General features: G+C 34.7%; 1 protein-coding gene across 12 annotated transcripts in view; it reads right to left on the reverse strand.

Annotated features, from left to right (window-relative positions):
• LRRC7 (leucine rich repeat containing 7) overlaps nt 1-24,564 on the reverse strand; it is a 577,334-nt gene that overhangs the window by 257,057 nt on the left and 295,713 nt on the right. For 3 of the 12 annotated variants that reach the window (XM_057303175.2, XM_057303172.2, XM_034967353.3), the window contains exon 8: nt 1,738-10,468. The exons of the other annotated variants lie outside the window; for them this stretch is intronic. In XM_057303175.2, coding sequence (XP_057159158.1) covers nt 10,462-10,468 — 7 coding nt within the window. In that variant the 3' untranslated portion in view covers nt 1,738-10,461. Of the gene's footprint in view, nt 1-1,737; nt 10,469-24,564 lie in introns of those variants that run through there. 12 annotated transcript variants of the gene reach the window in all.

Here is a 24,564-nt window from a genome sequence, read left to right on the forward strand (position 1 = left end):
TGCAATCTCATAAAACTTTAACAGACAGGAAATTGCTTCTTATGGATGATCTAAGAAAGTGATTTCTTTCCTCCTCCTCCTCCTCCTCCTCCTCCTCCTCTCCTTCTTCTTCTCTATCTCCTTACTCTTCTTTTAGACAGGGTCTCACTCTGTCTTCCAGGCTGGAGTGAGTGGCACAGTCTTGACTCACTGAAGCCTTAACCACCCAGGCTCAAGTGATCCTCCCACCTCAGCCTCCTGAGTAGCTGGGACTACAGGTGCATGACACCACACCTAGCTAATTTTGTATATTTTTGTAGAGACAGAGCTTTGGCGTGTTGCCCAGGTTGATAGCGAACTTCTGGGCTGAAGTAATCCACCTGCTTTAGCCTCCCAAAGTGCTGGGATTACAGGAGTGAGTCACTGCACCTAGCGAAAGTGGTTTCTTGAGATGGAATCTACTCCTGGTAAAGATGCTGTGAACATTGTTGAAATGACAAGAAAGAATTCAGAATATTACATAAACTTATTAATAAAGTAGCCATAAATGTTTGAGAGGATAGACTCAAATTTTGAAAGAAGTTCTACTGTAGGTAAAATGCTATCAAATAGCATCACGTGCTACAGAGAAATCTTAGCATCTTAAAGAGAAAGATGTTCTAGAGAAATCTTTCATGAAAGGAAGAGTCAATCGATGCAGCAAACTTCATTGTTGTCTTATTTTAAGAAATTGCCGGAGCCACCATAACCTTAATCAACCACCACCCTGATCAGTCAGCAGTCACTAACATCAAGGAAAGACCCTCTATCAACAGAAATATTGCTACTTGCTGAAGCATCAGAAGATTGTTAGAATTTTTAGCAATAAAGTATTTTTTCATTAGGATATGTATATTGTTTTTAAAGACATAATGCCATTGTACACTTAATAGACTACAGTATATTGTAAACATAATGTTTATATGCAGTGGAAAACAATAGTTTCTTTGCAATATTTGCTTTATTGTGGTGGTGTGAAACTGAGCCTGCAATATCTCTGAGGTATGACTGTACTTAAGATTCACTCTCTTAGCATATTTCAAGTACTCAATATATTCTTATGCTGTACATTAGGTCTCCAGCGTGTATCCATTTTACAACTGCAAGTTTGTTTCCTTTGGGCTACATCTCCCCATCTTCCCTACCCCCAAACAGCTGGTAACCACTGTTCTACTCTCGGATTCTGTCTGTTTTTTTTTTTAGATTCCACCTATAAATGAGATCATGTAGTATTTTTCTTTCTGTGTTTGGCTTATTTCACTTAGAAAAATGTCCTCTAGTTTCATCCATGTTGTTACAAATGGCAGAATCTCTGTTTTTAAGGCTAAATGATATTTATATAGTGTTTATATTTGTGTGTGTAGGTATGTACATATATGATGCAATTTCTTTATCCATTCATCAGTCAATAGGCATTTACGTTGTTTCCATATTTTGGCTATTGTGAATAATCCTGCAATGAACATGGGACTGCAAATCTCTCTTTGATTTTTTTATTTTCTTTGGTTATAATATATACAGAAGGGGAATTGCTGGATCATATGGTAGTTTTAACTTTTTAAGGAATCTTCATACTGTTTTCTGTAATGGCTGTACCAATTTACATTCTCAGCAATTTACCTTTTCTCTACTCTCTTTCCAATATCTAGTTATCTCTAGTCTTCTTGATAATACCCATCCTAACTGGTATACTGTGATAACTCATGGCTTTGATTTGCATTTTCCTGATGATTAGTGATGTTGAACATCTTCTCATATACTTGTTGTCATTCATAAGTCTTCTTTGGAAAAATGTTTATTTACATCCTTTGTCAATGCCATTTTGTAAACTGGGTTATTTTTTGTTTGCTTTTTTTTTTTTTGCTATTCAGTCGTATGAACTTTTAAAATATATTTTGGATATTAACTTCTTATTAGATATATAGTTTGCAAATATTTTCTCCCCATTTATAGGGTGCCTTGTATTTGTTCTTTTTTTTTTTTTTTTAATCTGGATACAGGGTCTCACTCTGTCACCCAGGCTGGAGTGCAGTGGTGCGATCATGGCTCACTGCAGTCTTGATCTCCTCGGTTTCAGTGATCTTCCCACCTCAGCCTCCCAAGTAGCTGGGACCACAAGCATGCAGTACCACTCCTGGTTAATTTTGTTTTATTTTTTTGTAGAGATGGGGATCTTACTATGTTGCCCAGACTAGTCTTGAAGTCTGGCCTCAGTGATCCTCCTGCCTTGGCCTCCTAAAGTTCTGAGATTATAGGTGTGAGTCACCATACCCAGCCTGCCTTTTTATTTTGTTGACTGTTTCATTTGCTGTGTAAAAACCTTTTTGTTTGAGTTAGTCTCATTTGTTTTTCTTTTGTTGCCTGAGCTTTTGGTGTCATAATAATTCAAAAGGAAGTGACAGCTATATGTATATTAGTTGAACGATGCTAACAATTTCAAACTCAACAATGTTCTAGTAGCATGATTAGAACTAATAGCACATACAAGTACTGGTTTCATTGGAAATTTTGATAGGAATAATATTGGAAATAGTTTCATATTTTTATAGATACAGGGACCGATTTTAGACATTTTAATTTTGTTGTTATTGCATATAATAGTACTTCTGACACTCAGCAGAAGATTGCATTTCCTCTGATTGCCATATCCCCTCTATTCATTTAACAAATCTAACTTTGGACAAAGCACTTTTCTATCCAGTGGAGATATAATGATGAATAAGACATAGTCCCACTTTCAAAGAGCTCAAGAAAGCAGACCTTCAAACAACTAATTAAAATATGATGTGATAACATTTTAGAAATTTTATATCCAAAGTCCCATGTGCACATGTTTGGGTATCCAGGGAAATCTTCAAAGAGGCATTGACATTTGGACTGGATCTTAGTCAAACTAATAAAGGGAAGCAGATTTGTAAGTCAATCAAAAACAGTTATAAATGCAAGATGCATTATTCTGGCTTTGCAATTTGTTGCTAGTTGCTTTGAACATGGCTGTGTCTTTTTTTCCTGGAAAATACTTTTGAAATTAAATCACAAAGCCACAGAGTAAAGCCCTGATTTAAGGAACAACCTAGAAGCAGTTTTTGTAAAACTTCTTCTTTTTTTCGTTATATATGACAAGAATAAGCTACGCTCTGATGAAAGTCCTTTGAATTTCACTTCCAAAAATGTCTCCCAATTTTGTTTACTTTTTCTTCCCTATTATCAATCATACTCTCCTTCTTTTGTCATGATTACAGCAACTGGTCTCCCTGTCCTTCGTATTCACTCCCATGATACTTTCATAAAGGCTACTTAGAGAAACATAGACCCCAAATGGCAATTTCTGTCCTGAGGTTGTTGTCAACATTTAAGGGGATCTAAGAACTTGGCTCACAGCACTTCTTACTGATATTTTCTATCCTACTGCATAGCACACCAAAATTCCTAGGAAAACCTTACTCTCCTACCCAAAGAACTCTCTTTCCTGACATCACGTCTACCCCATCTTCTGCCCTGATCATCTCCTTGCTCAGTGCTGAAGTCCTACAGTGCAAGCTCCTGATGTCCTCTCACCTCCAGCTCCCACAAGGAGCCCACGAGAGAGAATAATTCTCCTCCTTTGACTTTTATTTGAGAGCATCTTGCAGTGACTGTTGTCTTTTCTTCTCTCAGGAAGTGGACACAGAGAACAAAGCTAAGTGGGCAAGGAGGAAGGAAAAATATAAAAATCTCCATTTTATCCCATCCCATTTTAATTTGCCTCTTTTTCTCCCCTACCCAGAGTATGCAAACATTTCTCCAGTGTCTCGGAGCATTTCCCGGAGAAATACCAACTTCCTGTAATTAAAACACATTCGTATTAGTAGTTAACCTCCCCTCTTCTAAGGAAGAGTCTTAGTTTTATGGGTGGTAAAATAGCTCCTTGTTACTTTAACAGCAGCAAACAAGACCAACCTTCAGGGTTCCGGGTTTGTCCCGTTCACCCTGACCAAGGCAGGGGACCCTGACTCCATGGCTTAGGGAATGAATCTGCAGTCCTTAACCTGGGATTGTTCCTGAGAATTTCTGTTCAGTATGGAAATTTTGACCTGCTCCGTTTCCGACCTGAGTTGGTTCACCCCTCCTTAGAAAACCGAGTGGTCCCCGCTCCAGGAAGGTCACCATATTGATGCCAAACTTAGTGTTGCCACCCCATCAGCATAATACACTACAGCCTAGAACTCCTGGGCTCAAGAAATCCTCCTGCCTCAGTCTCCTGAGTAGCTGGGACTACAGGCATGTGCCACCCCGCCTGGATGTTCTGCAGTATTTCCAACCAGCGCTGAGAAATCTCTCATTCCTACCGAGGCCACAGCGGACCGCTGGGCCCCTCTAGGAACCGTGCTTGGCAGGACCACTTCCCACTCCTAGGGGTTTGGAGATGTGGTTTCTCGAGAGCGGGTCCTTTCAGTAGCCTCTCAGAAACCGTCTTTGGTGCTGTCTTCTGAGACTCCAGTTTCATTCATCAGAGAGTTCTTGGCCTGAGGCCAGTCATGACATTAGGCCTGGAAATTTTTGTCAGATTTCCTACTTAGTGGGTTCTTTGTTTTTGAGTTTGTCCCTTCCTCATAACAACTAAGTGGCAGGCATATTCTGGCCAGTGCGCAGTCTTTTTTTTTGTTTTTGTTTTTTAAAGCAGTTTTAGGTTTACAGCAAAATTGAGAGGAAAGCACAGAGATTTCTCATATACTCCCCACCCCAACACATGCATAGCTTTCCCTAATATTCACATTCCCGGCCTGAGTGGTACATTGTTTCAACTGATAAACTACATCTACACATTATAGTCACCCAAAGTCCACAGTTTACATTAGGGTTCACTCTCGGTGTACATTTGATGGGTTTGGACAAATGTATAATGACATGTATCCATCATGGATGGATTATAATATATATTTGACGGATTTGGACAAATGTATAATAACATGTATCCATCATGGATGGATTATAATATATATTTGACGGATTTGGACAAATGTACACCATATATATAAATATATGTATATATACATTTTATAATATATATTTATATATAAATATTATACATAGCAGAGTAAATATATATTACACACAGCTTGTTCTTTTATATATATATACATTTATTTATATATATAGTATCATTATCCATCATGCAGAGTCTTCACTGCCCTAAAATCAAAGTCTGTTTATCCCATTAGCTGCACTATAAACCTGTGATTTTTCTAGTAACTAGTAGATCACACAAACAACTCCAAAATTCGCTTTATCTTCAGTTCTACAGTAACAGTCAAATCAGCAAGGCAGCCATTCTCAGTTAGTGGGGTGGATCTTGAATATAGACTCAGAAAATCTGCCAGAAGCCTTGTCTTCTCCTGCAGAAAGAATTTTTAAATTTTTATGACTTGAATGACCTCATCATGCCACCTAGGTCTGTTTCTTCATCTGAACAAGCATTCTTAAATCAGTTGTGCATTCTCTAAAAACACTGTATCTCCAATCTCAGTGTGACTATCAAAATGTCCCGTTGGCTCCACAGTGGATTTTCAAAGATAACACAGCTTGTTCTAGATGCACTTTTGCCCCTTTATGTTTTAAATGCAGATGTCAGTCTGTCACTATTTAAGAACATTCTTGTTTTTTTTTTTCTAAGATAAGGATCCTTTGGAGAAGTGACTTTACTTCTCCAAGAAACTAATGAAGCTTGTGATACCTCTAGTATCTAGAATCTAGTAGTAACGACAAACAGGAAGTCCAATCTTAACAAATACCTGTTTTAAATCTTTAAGGTAGGGAGGCAATACAGTTCAAATCTTTAGTCTTCAGCAAATTTTATTAAAATATCTTGACATGTTTTCTTCTACTTTCACATAACTGCACTTCTGATTCTTCTACTCCAGCTGACTCTTTTTCCCTGCCATCCTGTCCTATCTCGGTCCCTCAATTTCTTGTCTCCTCTACACCTTTGATAGTCTCACACCACATCCTTATCACACATGTTGTTTTCCCAGTGTTCATAGTCTCTTTAGGAGTAAAATATGTCTATTCTGTTTGTCTAATAATAATCTGGCAGAAACCTCACTACAGGTTATGCCAGATTATTATGGGTTATGCTAAGTGTTATGCTAAGTGAAAGGAACCAGACATAAAAGATGTCTACATGAATAATTCTACTTATATGAAATGTTCAGAAAAGGACAATTTATAAAGACAGAAAGCAGTTTAGTAGTTACCTGGGGCTAGGGTAGGAAAGGAGATTAGAATGGGGATTAACTGTGAATAAGCAGGAAGGACTTGGGCACTTGGATAATAGAAATGGCCAAAATTAAATTGTGGTGATAATTGCACTTCTCTATAAATTTATTAAAAATATTGAATTGTACACTTAAAATGAGTTCATTCTATGGTATGTATTTCACACACCTCAATAAAACTGGTTTTTTAAAAAAAGAATTGTCTAAGTAGCTTTAGAGACAGGGTCTTGTTCTGTTGCCCAGGCTGGAGTGCAGTGGTGTGATCATAGCTCATTGTAGCCTCAAACTCTTGGCCTCAAGTGATCCTCCTGCCTTGGCCTCTCAAAGCAATGGGATTATAGGTGTACACCACTACACTTGGCCCAGAGTGGCTTTTGTTATTTGCTTGCTTAGCAAGGAGTTTGAATTCTTACTTAGCCAATGTTATCCCATCACTTACAAATCTAACGTGTCATTCCGCTGCTTAAAACCATTTCATCAAAACCTCTCTATTGCCCAGAAAATAAAGTCTAACCATGTCATGAGAGCCCCTTCACAGTTTCTTCTCTGTCTACCTCATGGTTACTCCTTCCTCATGCTTTCTATTTTACATATTCAACCCCTTGTAACATGGGGTTTTCTCTATGAGCAACACTCATTTTCCTTTTGCCCATTTTAAAATTCCAATTTATGGTTTGAAAGACTCCTCAGGCTTCACCTGGACTTTACAGATAGGACTAAGAAATAGAACTTCTCTGTACTCTTTCTGGGACTTCATCACATCTCCATAATCCTATATACTATGCTGTACTGAATATAATGTTTCACTTGTCTCTGTTCCTTATCAGACCTTAAGCTTCTAAACAGCAGGGACTCCTTGTACATGGTGTTTCTAGTGTTAATCCTTGTGCTTGACACACAGTCGGTCCTCAACAAATGTTTATTGAATTGGATTGAATTAAAGGTTTGCATTTCTCTAAAATTTGCCCAAGCACAAGAGGCGATGAAGAGCTTGGATTTCAGATGTTCTATCTATATGTAAAATACAGCTGAAATCAAAGCAAGTTGTACGTGTGTGAGGGTTGGAAGAATTACTGGTTTAATAAAAGATTTTTACCTCATTGAGATTTGAGCAAGATGTAGTTTCCACATTCTCATGCTGTTCTAAACCCATCTGTTCTGGAATTTTTACTCTACTAGACCTCCAGATGCTATATTTTTGCCCTGGTGATAGTATTTTTTATGCCAATGAATAAATATAGACTATCAGTCTTTATTAACTTATATTGATTGCTAGTGGCAGAAACAAGTGACACAAATAAAACTGACTATGCCTAACATGCCTTCCCTTTAAAAACTGATAAAATAATCATAATTTTTGGTGACAAAATTTAGATCTGCCAGTTTTGGCTCAAGAAAAGTTGATTTGATTAAAAAGATAAGACAAAATAGCAGGAACCTTAATTGGCAAAATTTGATATGGACAAAAAATATGGCTGGTAGAATACAGTTATGAAATTCTTAATGAAGTTCCAGAAACCTGTAACTTCTGAGAAACATACGGGCATATGTATTCTATTCTCTGAGGCACTCCTAAAAGGCATAACAACTGGCTTCTCTTCATGAGATGCCAATAAAATGATGAAAGGCAATACAGAGTGTTGTTCACATCATGCCCCAGGTTCCTGAGAGTAGTCTAATATTATGAAGAAGGAAAGGGTTGTATGGTATTTGTATCGTACAGAATGGGTAGCCACATACTGTACTGCCTTCTTCTTAAGGGGTCGTTTTTGTTGTTGTTTTTCTTTATTGAATATGTTTAGCCAAATTTTGGCTTAATATGCATATCCTACTACTCATGAATGTAAAATCAATAGAATATATTTATAAAAGACAGTTCAATACAATTATTTCAATATAGATGCATATAAAAATATTTCATCTTATTATCATTTTACCTGTTTTTTTTAAAAAGTATATATTGAGGCTGAAAATATATGAAACATCACAGATAAACACAGGCAGTATTTTGTTAAACTGGTATGCATAATTCCTCTTAGAATAAAAGATTAGAGTCACACAAATATTATGAATGAATTTACAATCACTTATGATTGTTGAAGCACTAACCAGGACATATAACATGGACAGTGGGCAAAATAAATCATATATTATATTCAATTGTATTTATTTTAACCTTTTATAAGGTTAAAATCTGCTGATTAAGTTTTAAAGAACTTTAGCTTTGGTAACAGTTATTCCACTTACTTGTTAATTTCTTTTCATTAAGAAAAGTTTCCTTTATGCTACACATACAAGTTTTCAATTGTTATATATTATCGAGACCAGAAAGGCAACATGGTTTACTGCAGTAAGGTTAATTATTCAACCGTCTGCACACTGATGCAGACTTTTATTGCTGCTGTATAAGATTTTTAAGCTTTAATAATGAAAGGTCCAGTTTCTTACTTAGAACATCATAAAGTCAAAACAGCAATGTTTCTTTAATCATTAAAGCTACTTTCACATAGAATGTTTTAAGTAATCTCTTTTTAAGTAATCTCTAAAATAAATTTCGGAAAGCTAAATAAATTGGTGGCATTTGAAGGGCACTGAGAATTCATAAGAACACATTATAAAACTACACTAAGATAGTGCAACTTATTCTAAAGCAATGTCAGGAATTTACATTTTTTATTTTTAGAATAGCATTATACCTTTTAATTTTTGAGAGATATATGCAATATATGTGACAATGACAGAAGTCAATTAGCATATAGTATACACAGCTAAAAACAAGGTGGTACAAACACGGTAAGCAGACTTAAAATTTTTACATATAGATCTTCATAAGTACTCATGGAAAAATCAGCATTTACACAATTTGAACAAAAAATCAACATCTACTTTCAGATATATGTTTTATACAAAGAGTTAGGCATTCTAAGACAATTTTATATTTCTATATTTCACATAATTGGTATTCATAAAACAGAATAGAAATATTCAAGAAAGTACATTTCAGCTCCATAGCATAGGTTTTACAAAAAAAATGTTTCTTTCCTAGGCAGTAAAATGAAATAGAACCAAAAAAATAGGAAAAGCCCGTAAGCTCAATGTGTCCTGCTCACACCTGTTTTATAAAAAGAACCTTTGAATTGTATTTAATCAAGCAATAGCTCCAACACAATCATTGTAAATTATTTGTATTTTGACTTGTTCCAAAAAGGAGTTAATATGTGATGAAGAATGAATTTGCTGTACTGCATTAGGCATCAGCAAGATGGTGACCTTTGTATGTTGAATTTCAAGCTTTTCAAAATTTCAATGTGAAATATATCCTACTTCTAAATTGTATGTATAAAATGTTAAAAGCAAATGAACCCATTATGTCGATTGTTATTTATTTAGCAAAAGTATCATTACAGAGACTCATTTTCTATGCAAATTGAAATGCTATAAGCCATTGAACTGCATGAAAAGCCAATATGGTTAATTAACAAATGTATTTTAGAGCTACAAAATAACTGTTCCACATTAAATTACATAAGATGAAAGGATACATAAAATCAATCAATCATCAGCATTTCATATTTTGACTTGTGCCATCTGGGAACTTTGCAAAATAAGTCCACAATGGAACATCATCAGGGAGTATGACAGAAAAACGAGCAATTATATTCGGTCTCTGAAGAATTTAACAAACTAGAGAAATTATCTTATTTACTGCATTAGGATGACTTTTAAATTATGGCTTAGTTTGATCCCATTTAAAAATATATACAAAAATTATACACAATAGCACCTTAACATAACAAATAGTGAAATCAATTAGATAAAAATATGGGTATTAATGTTTTTCTGAGACTGATAAAATTTCATATTCATTGAAAGTTATGGCAACTGAACACACTTGGAAAAAAATCAGGTCTCTCTATATTAGTCAGAAATGTCATCGTTAAACTTTAACAAAGACCAAACATTTTGTAGATACTAAGCAGTAAGAAGGCAGCCCCCATCAGCAGGCAGCGCACCAAAAATGTTTGGTTTCATAATATAGTTTGGGAGAACTACCTCTACAAAGTCTATTCGTGCTGATGCTCCTGATGCTGCCATTTCTGGTGCCCGAAAAGCTGCTCCCTCCACATCCTCTGTTGTAGGTGTCACTGTATAGTCTCAGGCGATTGGGCAAGGGGCACACTCTGGATCTTCAGATGCTAAGATGAAAAAAATCAATTTCAATGCCCAAAAGATGGAACTCCTAATGCAGAAGGTGACTAAAATAATTACCAATTGGTTTACAGTACAGGGAGGTAGAAAGTTTACTTGTTTTAATGTAATTCTGTAGAAATAGGTTTTAAGTAATATTTTTGTAAAGAGGCATAGTTCTAGGATCAGGAAAAAATGTTAGATAAAATAAAAACAGAAAATTAAACTCAGAGTGGAATTGGGCCAGATGATGAAAAACATGCACACCCCCTGAAAGGAGAAAGCAAAACTTTCATATGATGATCATCAGGTGATAAGCCATTGTCATGAAAATTACTTGCTTACACTATCACTTCCAAGCTTCTACTCATTTCCAATAACTCTCTGAGATAACAAGCATGATTAACGCATACTGTTTAAGGCATAATAGAAATGGACACATTGATATTTTACTATGAATTTTAATGTCCCCTACACTCTCTGAAAATGACAAAATTTATGAATTTCCCTTCTATGAAATTTTCTTCTCCAGTATAGCAGCTCAAATCATATTAAGATAATTCAGTTTAATCTCCATAGTGTTTGAAAAAGATCTCATATGAGAAAACATCATTGAAAGACACCAATGAGAGAGGTATATGTAAATGAACATGCCGTAGAAGAACACATTTTATTACATTAAAAGAATTTTGACTGAAATAATGTTTTGGGTTGTAAACAAATAATTATTCTTCCCATTTATTTTTCTGTTAAATATTTAAATAGCAACTTTTGCCAGGCATCTCCATGTTTTAATGAAAATATGTGTAATTTGGATCTTGAGAGGAAATATTAAAAACTATTGACTTGAATGCAGAATGATAAATGTATATATGAGAACAAAATCATTTATAAAAATATTTATCATCTCTAGATACAGCAATAGCTCAAATTAATAAAGTATGGGTATTTGGAATTAAATCATTTAAGTAACCACCTTTTTAATGTAAGAAATTGGCATTTTTATAACAGTTGCTTTTACAGCTTGTGCACCTGACTCCATTATATTTGACATACTGTAGAGTAACAAATGATCATAAGTCATGACAGATTCTTATTGAACATAATTTTTCAGCAGAAACCATCCTGAATAAATTAATCATGCTATTACTCTACTTTAAGTTTCTCCCCATTTCTTCCAGAAAAGCCACCAATCACATTTCAATTAATAACTTACACATATTTTGTTTACAATTTTTTATGTACTACATTTATTCAAACTAATTAAATGCTATAATTTTACCAACTTGTACTAATTTAAACGTTGGATATGCTCAGACAAATGCAATTATGGCTACACAGAATATTAAAGGATGGTTGAACACATTAGCTGCATTAGAAATTTCTTTTTGATCCATCTAAAGAGACTTGTATATTTTCCATTAAAAAATGAAAATATAATGTTTCATTACAGTATTTTTGCATACAACTGAAATTAGTGCACATGAATCTTAAAATATTTTCACAATAGAATGTAAGAAGTGTAGTTCTAAAATCCATATAATTATTACTTACATTAGAAAAATTTGGCAAATACTCTAAAGGTTGAACAATTTCATGTATATAATAGGTACACTGGGAATATACATAGATTATTTGAACAAAAATTACTTAGCTTCATGTTTAATTGACAGGCAATACATAAACAGATTCCTTGTGAGAATATTTTGTCTCATGGATTTTGCTATAAGTTGGGTTTTATGTATTTATTTTTGGATGGAATATTAAATAGTCATTTAAAAGAGGTGTTTACAGATTGATATAGCCATTTCACATGATTATCTTAACTCTCTCAATGTATGTTTATAAAGTTCACATTCTTATTTTGCTGATATAAGGAAAATAACAGCATGTGTAAAATATTACAAAGAATATTATATTTTTGTATTTTAAATACTCGACTATATTTTATAAATTACACATGGATCATGCTACATAGCTCAAATTCAAACACAAACTGAATATAATTATGCATTCGGTGCATTTTTGAATGATTCTGAAATGTGCAACTTAATCCTGCTGAACTTAAAACAATTGAATCTTAGTGTTTTGTCTCAGATCTCTCTGCCGTATCATTTGATCTTCTCATAGGGCATATAGATTATTCAAAAATAAAATTGTCTAACAGAACAGTAATATAGCAATCAATATTCTCAGCCCACTATTGAACCAGCCAAAATTTAACACCAGCTGAAAGCTTAAGGTATTACAGCATACAATTTGGCTTTGAAGATAGGGCATAAGTATACATCATTTTCTTTAAACATCAAGGTGATCAATACATAAATCTTTATAATGGCAAGCAACATTTTATTCTTTAAATACATTGTATAAATTTTCCCATTTTATGCATCATTTGTGGTATAACATTATTAAAAGTCAATGAATTAAGAGTATATTTTTATTACAAAATGCAGTCATCTGCTAGAGCAGTCTTTAGCTAACCATTAAGAAAATTTACGTCATATAATTGTTGGCATATAAAAGTTTGAGCTAAATACATGCAATTGTCTTCAAGCTAAGTCATGCTTGCTCTAAGACATACCTTATAACATTTTCAAATATTTTGTTGATATGTTAAAGTGTTTCAAAAGGCTTAATAAAAAATGGAAGCATAATTATCTATGGCTTCCAAGCCTCTACAGAAGAGGGAGTGAGTGCTCTAAGAGGTGGAAAATGGAGGGAGTGATAGAATGTTGGGAGAATTCAAGAAATAATTTTAAGAGCTAACTTATAATTTGGGTCTTTATTTCTCCATAAGCATTTACTATACAAAAAAAGAGAAGGAATTCTAGGCATCGGGAATTGCATGTATACATTTATTAAAACTTTAAAGGAAATAACTTATTAGGAATGGTGAGATATTTTTTTCATAAGGGAGCTTAATATGGAGGGGATTGTTGGGAGATGAAACAATTTGCCTTTTGTCCCTATACACCTATTTCTATACCTCACTGTTTTTTTATTCAATCTCAAAGAAGGAGTCCATGTACTCAGGTAAAATTCTTGCTTCTATACTTGATACCAGGCTCAATCAACCTCTTCTATGAAGGACCTGGTTTGCTAAATTTTCCCTTTTCTTCTTTGGCATTATTCTCTCTACTGGCTCCTTAACCTTGGGCTGTGTGTACTCGACACCTCTGCTACCTCCTCTTCCACACCTAACCTGTAAACCTGATAGCTAGCACACGTTGACATTTATTTCTTGTTCACTGAACTAAAATTTATTGAGCATCTACTGTGTGTAGGCAATGTACTAAACCTTCTCCCCTGCTGAAAAGGGCAGTCTATCTTACTTCCTCACCAACCATTCATTCATTGCCCCACTGCTCTCTGAATTTAGAGCCCCTCCACTTATCACACCTGCTTTGGTAATGTAGGATGAAAGCTAGAACTGACTCCCACATTTGCTGTTCTCAGGCTGAACTTAGGCAAGGTATTTGACTGTCTTGAGATATAATCTTTGCAATCTGTAAAATGGACATAGTGACAGTTTCCTTGATCTATTATAATGAATCTCAAAATGAAATATCATACACATGCCATGCTTTATCCATTGGCTAGCACATGAAAGCCTAAGGAATTGTTATTAGGTATAAATGTCCAAAAATCCTTCTGATTTCAAATCCAGCTAACATTTATCAATCTTTACCTTTGGGATCTCTATTGATTATTCCCTATATCAAAGCTCTCTACTCTCTTGGACTCTATGATAAGTGCCTTTCCTGCTTCACCTCATACTTTACTGTCTCTTTCAGGGGCTTGTTCTCTGCCTGTCTCATAAATGTTGGTTTTCTTTTCTTTTAAGTATATTGTTCTTATCATTCGGTATGTGAGGATGGGCTCTCATAGTTTCACATAACATATGAGAATAGTAAAGACAAAATCTAGACTTCCAGCCCAATTATCTGTCTTTGTGCTTCAGAGTCCTCTATCTAACTGTATTTCAGGTAACTGTAATTGGATTCCTCAAACTGAATTCATCATTTCCTCTCTGAACAAGCTTCTTACTTTGGATTTTTTTTAACCTTCATTGATGATGTCACCATCTACTGGGTCATTCACATCAGAAATCCAGAGACCTAGATTAGGCTTCTCCTTCTTATTTCTAACATCCAAGTAACCTTAATCCTGTGCCAATTTTATTTCCTAAATATTTCAGTAATTTGTCCCTTTCTCTCCATCTCTGTTAACAAAGTTCTATAGAATAATCCGAGTTTTGCCATGATTATTACAATAACCTGTTGATTTATCTCCTCTTCCTCAAAACTCCACATGATTACCAAATGAAATTTAACCACATCGCTCCCCGTTGTGGGCTGAGTTGTGTTCCCTCAAAATTCATAGGTTGAAATTTCAATTCCCGGTGCCACAGAATAAGACTATATTGAAGATAAGGTATTTAAAGCAGTATTTAAGTTAAAATGAGGTCACTAGGGTGGACCGTAATCCAATATGAGTGATATCTTTATACAAACAGGAGATTAAGATATATATATATATGTACATATGTATATATATACATATATATAGATAGATAGAGAGAGAAATCATGTAAAGACATGGGGAGAAGATGGCCATTCACAAGCCAAGGAGAGCGCCTTCAGAAGAAACCAACCTTGCTGACACCTTGATATTGGACTTCTGGCCTCCAGAACTATAAGAAGATAAATTTCTATTGTTTAGTCCAACAAGTCTGTGGCACTTTGTTATGGCAGTCCTAGCAAATGAATACATGCCTTATGTATATTTCTTCAAGAGTTTCCCAGAGCACATAAGATATAATTTTAATGTAGCAAACCCCCATAGTGTGACCATCTCTCCCTATTCAGCTTCCTCTCTGATGACTCTCTGCCATCATTTTATACTTCACCAACTCTTAACTGCTTATAGTTTCAAGTACACACTATATTCCTCACCTTTGTACCTCTGCTAACACCGCTCTCTTCATCTGACTCAACTCTATCAGTTCTTTAGACTCAGTTTAATCAATATCTTTCCAAGAGCCTATCCTTACCCTAAAATGACTTTTAAGAAATGCACATAGAAAACTTGTAAAATATTGATTCATAGAAAAAAAAGAAAAATTCCCATAAACTCTTAACCCTAATGTGAGCATTATAACTGTTTAATTATTTTCCTTCCATCTTTTTAAGGCCCATTTTATTTAAACAATAGAGATTTTATTGTACAAAATTTTGCATTTTTAAATTTGATTTAATATTATCTTTTGAGCATTGTCCCATCATTAAAAAACAATTTTAATGGCTTCATAATATAGTCCACCATGTTGGCTTACTTCAATAAATCTAATTATTCTTCCATAACCAGAAATTCAGAAGATGTTTTTGATTGTTCTGGGCGTAAAATAATAAATGGTATGGTATGATTCTCATACCTCTAACTCTAGACCTCTCTCTGGTCTCTGGATCTGTGTATCTCTTGGACCTCTTAATTTTACTTTTATGGAAGGAAAATTTTACTTAATTTAATTTTATGGAATTTTACTAAAACTTCATATATTCAAAATGAAACTCATTATTTTAATCTAGTACCTGTCCCATCCTCTAATTTTCTTCAAACTTTTTGCATCTGTTTATAGCATAATAATTCACCCAAGCATCAAGCACCAAGTCTTCCAAGTTAACAACCAGTGTGTTATCCTTGACTTCTCTTTTCCTACAACCTTTCTCGATTCAAACTCAGTCATTTACTAAATGTTTCGACTCTATCTCCTAAGCATACCTTGTATCTTTCCCCTGTATTCCACATTCCACTGCCATTGATTTAAATTGGTTCTCATAATTTCCAGGCTATTGAAATGGTCTCTAAACCCATCCTTTTGTCTTTAAACTCCTCAATTCCACCTTCCTCAGATTTGCTTCATAACTGTTCGTTACCCTTGAAAAATGCAAACCTGATGATGTCACTCCTAGCTTAATGTTCTTCAGTGGATCATTGCATCCTTCAAAACCAAGTTCCAATCCTTTGGTATGGCTCTGTACTAGGTAACTTATGTATAATGTTATTCAGTCTTTCTCACAAACACCTGAGCGAATCAGCCTGAGTTTTCTATTTTACATCAGTGCTTCTCAGAAAACTATATTGTGATTATTAGTTGTGAGTCTGTGTACCTGATTCCATCCAAAGATTGGAAATTTGATAGAAGACTCTATAAAAACTAAAAATATATAACATGTCTAAATACCTATGTTGGCAATATCTTCACTATAGGTTCAATGTAGGAAGAATATTAAAAGAGAGAGGAGACTAAAGAATAAAGAACTTGTAATAAAATCATAATCAGAACGAAAATAAAAACTATTTTTTCACATTTCTAAATTCCTTTGACATTGAGGTGTATGATAATTTTATAAAGTTCTCTGTAATAGAGACTTTGCTAGTTTATTTATTCCAGTGTCTCAAAGAGTCTGAAAAATATATGACATTTTACTCCTACTGTGAGCTTAATATATATATAAACTTTCCAAGGCTTAGTTGATTAAGAAATGTTGGAAAAACAATAGATACATTGCTAAAAATATTATTGTTCTAAAAATAACTCATAAAATCACAAGCAGTGATAAATAGAGGTACACATTCATCATTTCTAACTGGAAATTTAATGGAGCCTTGGCAGTGAGTAGTCATTACCAAAGGAGCACTAATGCAGAACTGACATTCAGTGCTAATGAATTAATTTCGAGTCTAATTGAGGGGAAACTTTGCTTTGAATGACATCACTATAAGGCATGCTTATTGCTATGATTTTTATTATTATGATGTTTAAGAATGTTCTGATGCTTTCATTTTATAAGATGTAAATATCCTCTTATTTAGCCACAATTAGAGCAAGAAGATTTAGGAATAGAAAATGATAAATAACCCTTGGAATCAGAAGGTCCATGCTTGCAAAGTCTGAATGCCATCAGATTCTAACTTCCAAATATTCTTTAAGTTCACTTTGGGAGGGTAAAACGATATACCCTTCCATCACCAAGCCTGCTGCTGAGTTCACACTTTGCTGGTTCTCCACTTTCCCTCCAGTTTGATGCTCCACTTGCAGACCCTAGTCCTCTTCCACCTTTGACACAACAACTCTGTCTCCTTTCAAAACCACAGCTCCCATAAAGAGCTCTTAGCCTTAGTGGAGATAAAGTAAGGAGAAGATTCCTCTTTCTCTCACTTTCACCATCTATTATTGTTTTCTTTTCAGGTGCAGTGATTTTAAAATAGACAAACACAACAAACCTTTATCATTAGAAGACTCACCCTCCTGGGCTCTTCTTTTCCAACATTTGAGTGTTAGAAATAATAATATACTAAAGCAAGAGCATTGTGTTGAATATATCTTGTGCTTCATTCTTTTGCCATTTGAGAATGTTTCATCTTGCCAAATGGTAACTGATCCACTATTGAAAGTTACAGGTACCTTCAGACATAGTTAACTATTTCTTTCCAAACTTTCTATCTGCCACAAAATGTTATTTTCCATTTGGCAGAGACACCTAGGGAGCTTTGTTTTCACTCATTACTGCTGGTGAATCTGAGGTTATCCTGGCCACAGGCTGGTTGCCAGGTCACTCCTGAGGTGACTGGTATTTGTTCAATAGCGCTGTTTATCTTTATCACTTACATAAAAGGAACGGTCGGGCCGGGCGCGGTGGCTCACGCCTGTAATCCCAGCACTTTGGGAGGCTGAGGCGGGCAGATCACGAGGTCAGGAGATCAAGACTATCCTGGCTAATGCGGTGAAACCCCGTCTCTACTAAAAATACAAAAAATTAGTTGGGCATGGTGGCAGGCGCCTGTAGTCCCAGTCACTCGGGAGGCTGAGGCAGGAGAATGGCGTGAACCCGGGAGGCAGAGCTTGCAATGAGCAGAGATCGGGCCGTTGCACTCCATCCAGCCTGGGGGACTGAGCGGGACTCCGTCTCAAAAAAAAAAAAAAAAAAAAAAAAAAGGAACTGTCTTCAGCAGCTTGCTTATTCAGATGCTCTCAAGGGCCTTAGTTCCTTAGCCGTAGGAATCTGGTGCCTATTAGTGTTGGCACTTCAAAAGTTCACCTTAGCTGTATTCTTATAGCTACCCTTAGCTCTTTTTTTCTGATAGGCATCATGCAACCGAGTGCCTGAAACTGAGTACATTTTAAACGAATACTGGCTGCATGTTGTGCAGATGTCGTATTGACCATCTTGTCAACTGAAGCCTCTACTGGAACCATCGCTGATATATAAGCACCTGCCCTGGTGCTTAAGTTACCCTTTTCAAGCAAGGAAAGTTGTCTTCTCTAGGTTCATTGCGGGTAGGGTGGAAGTAGTTCCCCTCCACTGGGATGTTCTCAGGTGAAATAACCAGAGTCAGCTTATTTTTATGCTTTTGTTGTTTACTCATTCTGTCCCTAAAGGCTAATGGCAACAAACAACTTTCTCATGGCAAACAGATGCTGAGATTTTTTCAAGGACCAGCAATCTTTGTGCCCTTATGCTCCTCTTCCCTAGAAATAATTGTCACTGTTTTCCCAGGACAGCAATAGTTGTCATATATTCCCAGTTGCCACAGTAAGACCCAGACAGCATTATACTTTACTTACTGGCTTAAATATTCAGCGTTCCTTAATACATGATAGGGTATTGACTCTACTTGTTAGAAATTCCTTACATCCAGTGACAAATAACTTGTAACCATGAATTTTCTTCTTCAGTTACAAAGTTCCTCACTGAAGACCAGAGAAAGTGGATACTCTTTGTTTTAATCAGTGTGTCATCACTAGTAGAAATATTGCAAATTGTGTTTTAGTCTGCTGATTTAATTGCCATGTTACCCTATCTTCTGACACTTCAAACACAGGGCTATGGATAGTTAATGTTCTCTTCTTAACAAACATGAAATAAATTTAGTGACCAAATTACTGAGTGCTGACTGTCACAGTATTTGAAACATCCAAATGGGCTTCACTAGCCTTCTGTTCTGGCCAATATGCTTTTTCACACATATTTTAATAGTACATGTTTGAAGCTGTGTTGTCGAATATCATTATAGACTTTTGTTTTTAGTTTTATCAAGCAAATTCCTCCATCCATCTATTCATCCAACTATTCTTCCAACTATTTTATTCTACATACTTGCTACTGCTCTAGGCAATGGAGATAGAAATATAAAAGACATTCATATTTCTATCTGTGAGTCCCCATAAGGGAACTCATAGACCTGCAAGGGAAACAAGCAAATAAATAAACAATTCTAGCACAATGAAATTATTATTATTTTCTTCTTTTTTTTCTAAGAGAGCACATAAGAGGGATGGCAGAGCCAGTCTGAGTGGGTCCAGAAAAGGCTTTCTGAAAGAGCTTTTCTTCCTTGAGCCATAAAGGATAAGTAGGTAAGTTAATCAAAGAGTAGAAAAAGACGTATCAGGCAGAAGGAATGACATATACAAAGGCCCCAAGATAAGAGTGTAATTTAGGGTGATTGAAGCATACAGCATGAGGAGAGAAAGGAGAGATAGATGATAGGCAGGTCATGAAGGGCCATTATCTTAAGGAGTGTAGAAACATTTTCTTGAATGTCATTGAAGTTATTATGGTTTTTAAGGTGGAAAGTGACATTGAATTTGCATTTTAGCTTTGGAAAAACAGAGTGGAGTGTGGCAGAGTGGAGGCAGAGAAACAGTTGATTTTAACAGTTGAGGCATGAGATAATGATAACCTGAACTAATGCAATGGTAATAGAGATTGAGAGAAACGAGTAATTACTCATAGTTGTAACTTTACATTTATTTATGTAGTTATTCTGTTAATGTCTGTCTCTCTGATTAAATGTAAGCTACATGAGGACAAAGATAGGGTTTACTTTTGTCCATTACCATATTTCCTATGCTTAACACAATGTGGGGCATAGAAATGTCTAATAAGTATATTTGTTGAAATAATGCTCTAATGAATGAATTTAAAAAGTACAACCTATTAATGCATACCATGCACTGGGCAGAATACTAGGCAATAAGGATACAGAGATAAACAAGCTAGGCAAGATTCCTGTTCTCAAGGACAAGTTTTTAAAATGAGAGAGACAAGTAAAAAATAAGAGAATTTATAATATTAACCAGTGTTATATAGAAATTAAAATAGTTTTGGAAGGTGCCTGGGGTTGGAATGGCTACTTTAGATTGGAGGGTCATAAAAGACCTTTTGCAGCAAGTGACATTTGATTTGAGATTTAAATGATAAAAAAGGAGTCAGCCTCTGGGGGCAGAGAGTTCCAGACAGAAGGAAATGAATAAGTGAAATAGACAAGATTTGACAGAACTTGTTGACTGATCAGATGTGGGAGTAAGAAATAGGCCTAAGATGATTCATAGGATCTAAAAAATGTTATTTCTATTAACTGAGCTTGGAGATACTGAAAAAAGTACAGATAGTGATGTAAATGATGAATTCAATACTGAAACTCTTGACTTTAAGGTACCTGTGATGCATTGAAATACATGGATGATAACTCACCTCTAAAATATACTTTCTTTCACTCTCATGCGTAAGTGGGAGTTGAACAATGAGAACACATGGACACAGGGAGGGGAACATCACACACAGGGGCCTGTTTGGGGGTGGGGGGTCTAAGGGAGGGATAGTAGGTGACGGGTTGATGGGTGCAGCAAACCACTATGGCATGCATGTAACTATGTAACAAAACTGTACATTCCGCACATGTACCCCAGAACTTAAAATATAATAAAAAAAGATATGAACAATGACTTTAAAAAATTATTACAATAATGTTCTCTAGGTGAAACTCTTTAACTGGCAATATCTTTAGTTAACTGCATTTGCTGAAAATTTTCCAAATACTTCCAGCTATTCAGGGCAAATAGACTCTGTTCTGATGATTCAGAATTTTCTGTTAAAGTGGACATTCAAAGGTAACATGACTATTAGTTCTTGGTAGGCTTTGTCCAGGACTAATTATTCCCAGGCAGAAATCTGAATATCTGGGGTCTTTTACTGTACTCCTCCCTATAATAATCAGTGAAAATACTCAGTTTTAATTTTTGATTTTATTATAAAAAGTTTCATTTCCATTGAAAGAAGCCTGATTCTTTTAAGATCCCACTCTCTATTTTTGCCCATCATAATAATCTATATGCCACCTATAAGAACACACTACCAGTTTTCCACGTTCAACCTGGACTTGAGGGTCTGGCTGAGAGTTGTGTAGTTTACTGCAAATGTTTTTCAATATTATCTTGGGCCATAGATGGTTTCTTTTATGTTATAAATGAGAAGGGTGATGATTAGACTTCTTTACCAAGGATACTTTTGTGGTTAATTTTGAAAGGTGGTGTGCTAATGACCATCCAAGCTAGACAGTGCTCTTTGTGTACAGACAAGCCAGAGACTGCCCTGCTACCCTGACACACAGCTACCGTGGATCTGAAGAATTATCTCAACAGAGAAGGCACAATTATAAGTAATTTGACCTGATAAACTTACCCTGTTTTTCCGATAACTTTTAAAAAGTACCAGAAAGCTACACTGTAGCAACTGATTTTATGAAGTGTGGGTAGGGCCTGACAGGCACTTGTCTCTTTTTGAACTGCAAGAACACCTGTGATTTCCAGCTCCGCCACACACAGACACTGCGGGGTATAAGGCATAAAGAAAAGAGCCTCCGGTTTAGAATTAAGATTCTCCATTAGCCTTTTCTGTCATGGCTATTCTAGTTGGATACCTGTATGGACAGCTGAATCCTGCTGTTTCACTTCTATGGCCCAGCTTAACACTTTATTCCCTAGCATATATCCTTGAACTTAATTTTCTACCTCCTTGGATGAACTCAACTTTTATCAGATCTGTTTGCGAGGTTACTCCTTTTTGGTCTGATTTCTGCTCCTATGTCTCTGTAGGCTGGACTTGTTAAATTGCTTGTCATGTTCAGCAGGACTCAAAATGTAGATTGAATCTGTTACTCTTTAGGAGTTAAAATCCATTAAGAAGTATTTGAGATTCTTTTGTCACCACTGCAATATTTTTCACTAACATTCTCCTTTTTCTAAATCAATATGTTGAAACAAGGTCATATTAAGTTGTGTCTGCTGAATTGTTTAAGAATACCATTTGCTGAATTTATCTGAAGAACATTATCTGTGAACATTATCTAGAAAAATATGAACATTATTAATGATGTGGCAGATAAGAATGCAAAAATTTACAAATTGCCAATAGCAATTGAAGTAATTAAATGGTAGTCCTTTTCAACTTTTCTATTTAAAAATGCTTTGTATATACATAAAATTAAAATATAACTTTCATAAATTTATAACTAATTATTTCATATATGCTTTTTCATTGTAATTTTAATTTTTAAAATTGTACTTATAAAATGAGAGTGTTTTCCTCCTCTTTCTCACACTCTTTCACTTACTTCTCTCCTTGACCTGAGCCTCAAGTGACCCAAATGTATAACCTATAATGTATTTTGTCTCCTATAAACTCTAAGATTATTTCATTTAATTAAAAGCCTTTGGAATTCTAAGGAAAGTTGGTTAGACAAATATTTAACTTCATTAATGAATAATTTGGGAAGAGATAACACTTTTATGATATTAAATCTTTCCATATAAGAAGTTATGTATGTCTTTTCATTTATTCAAATCTTCTTTTATGTTCTTCAATAAGAATTTATAGTTTTATTTCAGAAGCATATGCCTTTCTTGTAAAACTTATTCCTAAATATTACATAGGTTTTGTTGCTCTAGTGAATGGAATATTTATTTCTGTTTCTTTCATTAATGCTTTTTTTCTAGAATGAAAAAAACCTATTGATATTAATCTACTCATTTTATTTCCAATCATCTTATAAAATATTCTTATTCTCTAGTATATATTAGGCCTCAGATTTGCTAAGTGTACATAGTATGGCCATATGGTTAGCAAAGAATATAACTGTCACTCATTGTTATTTCTACTCAGATTTATAAGTAAGACAGATCTGTCTTTGAATCCCTAATCCACCTTTAAGGGTTGTGCAATATTGGTCACGTTGCTCAGTCTCAAGTCTTTTTCTTCCTCATCTATAAAATGGGAACTGATAATGGTACCTATATTATAATTATACTTTGTGAGTTTAAAGTATTAATACATATAAAGTACTTTAGTCTAGTATCTGGCAGGTATAAAGCACTGAGAAATGATGAGGTGAAGAGATTCTCCAAGCAACATGGAAAAAAATGATCCAAACAAAAAATACAATGCCAGCTGACTCTTTAGGAAAATAGAATTCAACAAAGAATGTATTTCAGCTATTTTAAACTTTTAAAAGTTTAAAAAACAACAAATAAAAACAAAAACCCTGATGAGAGTATTGATGTGTGCATAAACAAAGAAAAATATAATAGGAATAGAATGGTGAATTAAATTTTGTGAATTTTGGAAACCACTGGAAAAAAAGAGAATTGAGATCGTAAGTTGGCTGTAGTAGAAATAGAGATATTCAGTGTAAATCACATCACTTAGTTCAATTTAACTTACTAATACTAAAAGATTGATATAATTTCTACAAATATTAACACATATTATTAAAACCTAAATTAATTAATGTGAGTAAGTTCTCTAGGAAAGTTTTCTTGTTGGTTTTAAAATGGGTCAAAATGAACATATCATACTGTCATTTTAAGAAACTTTTTTTCACTATTTTGAATTCCTTATTTCTTTCTCAACTTTGTTAGCTCTTAACAAAAGCATTACCTTTACAGAAAGGTTAACGTTTAAATTTATACAATTTAGCTAAGAAAAGCTTCCCCAAAGGTGATTAATGTACACTTGTTAAAAGAAATGGACTTAAATATATATCAGAATCCATTAATGCTAATTGCCATCAGAGCAAAATAAAAGGGAATAAAATCTCTTGGATCAACTAATAATAAAAACCTTCACTACCTGACAAAGGAAGAAAGAATATTCAAATTAGCTCTCTGTCAATGGCATATTGGATTTTGGGATCATAAATTAATGTAATAAAGCTTTGATACCACCTATATAGTAAGCCTTCTATATAGGTGTGTGATGCC

This window comes from Pan paniscus, chromosome 1, assembly GCF_029289425.2.
Source record: "Pan paniscus chromosome 1, NHGRI_mPanPan1-v2.0_pri, whole genome shotgun sequence".
Taxonomy (NCBI): Eukaryota; Metazoa; Chordata; class Mammalia; order Primates; family Hominidae; genus Pan; species Pan paniscus.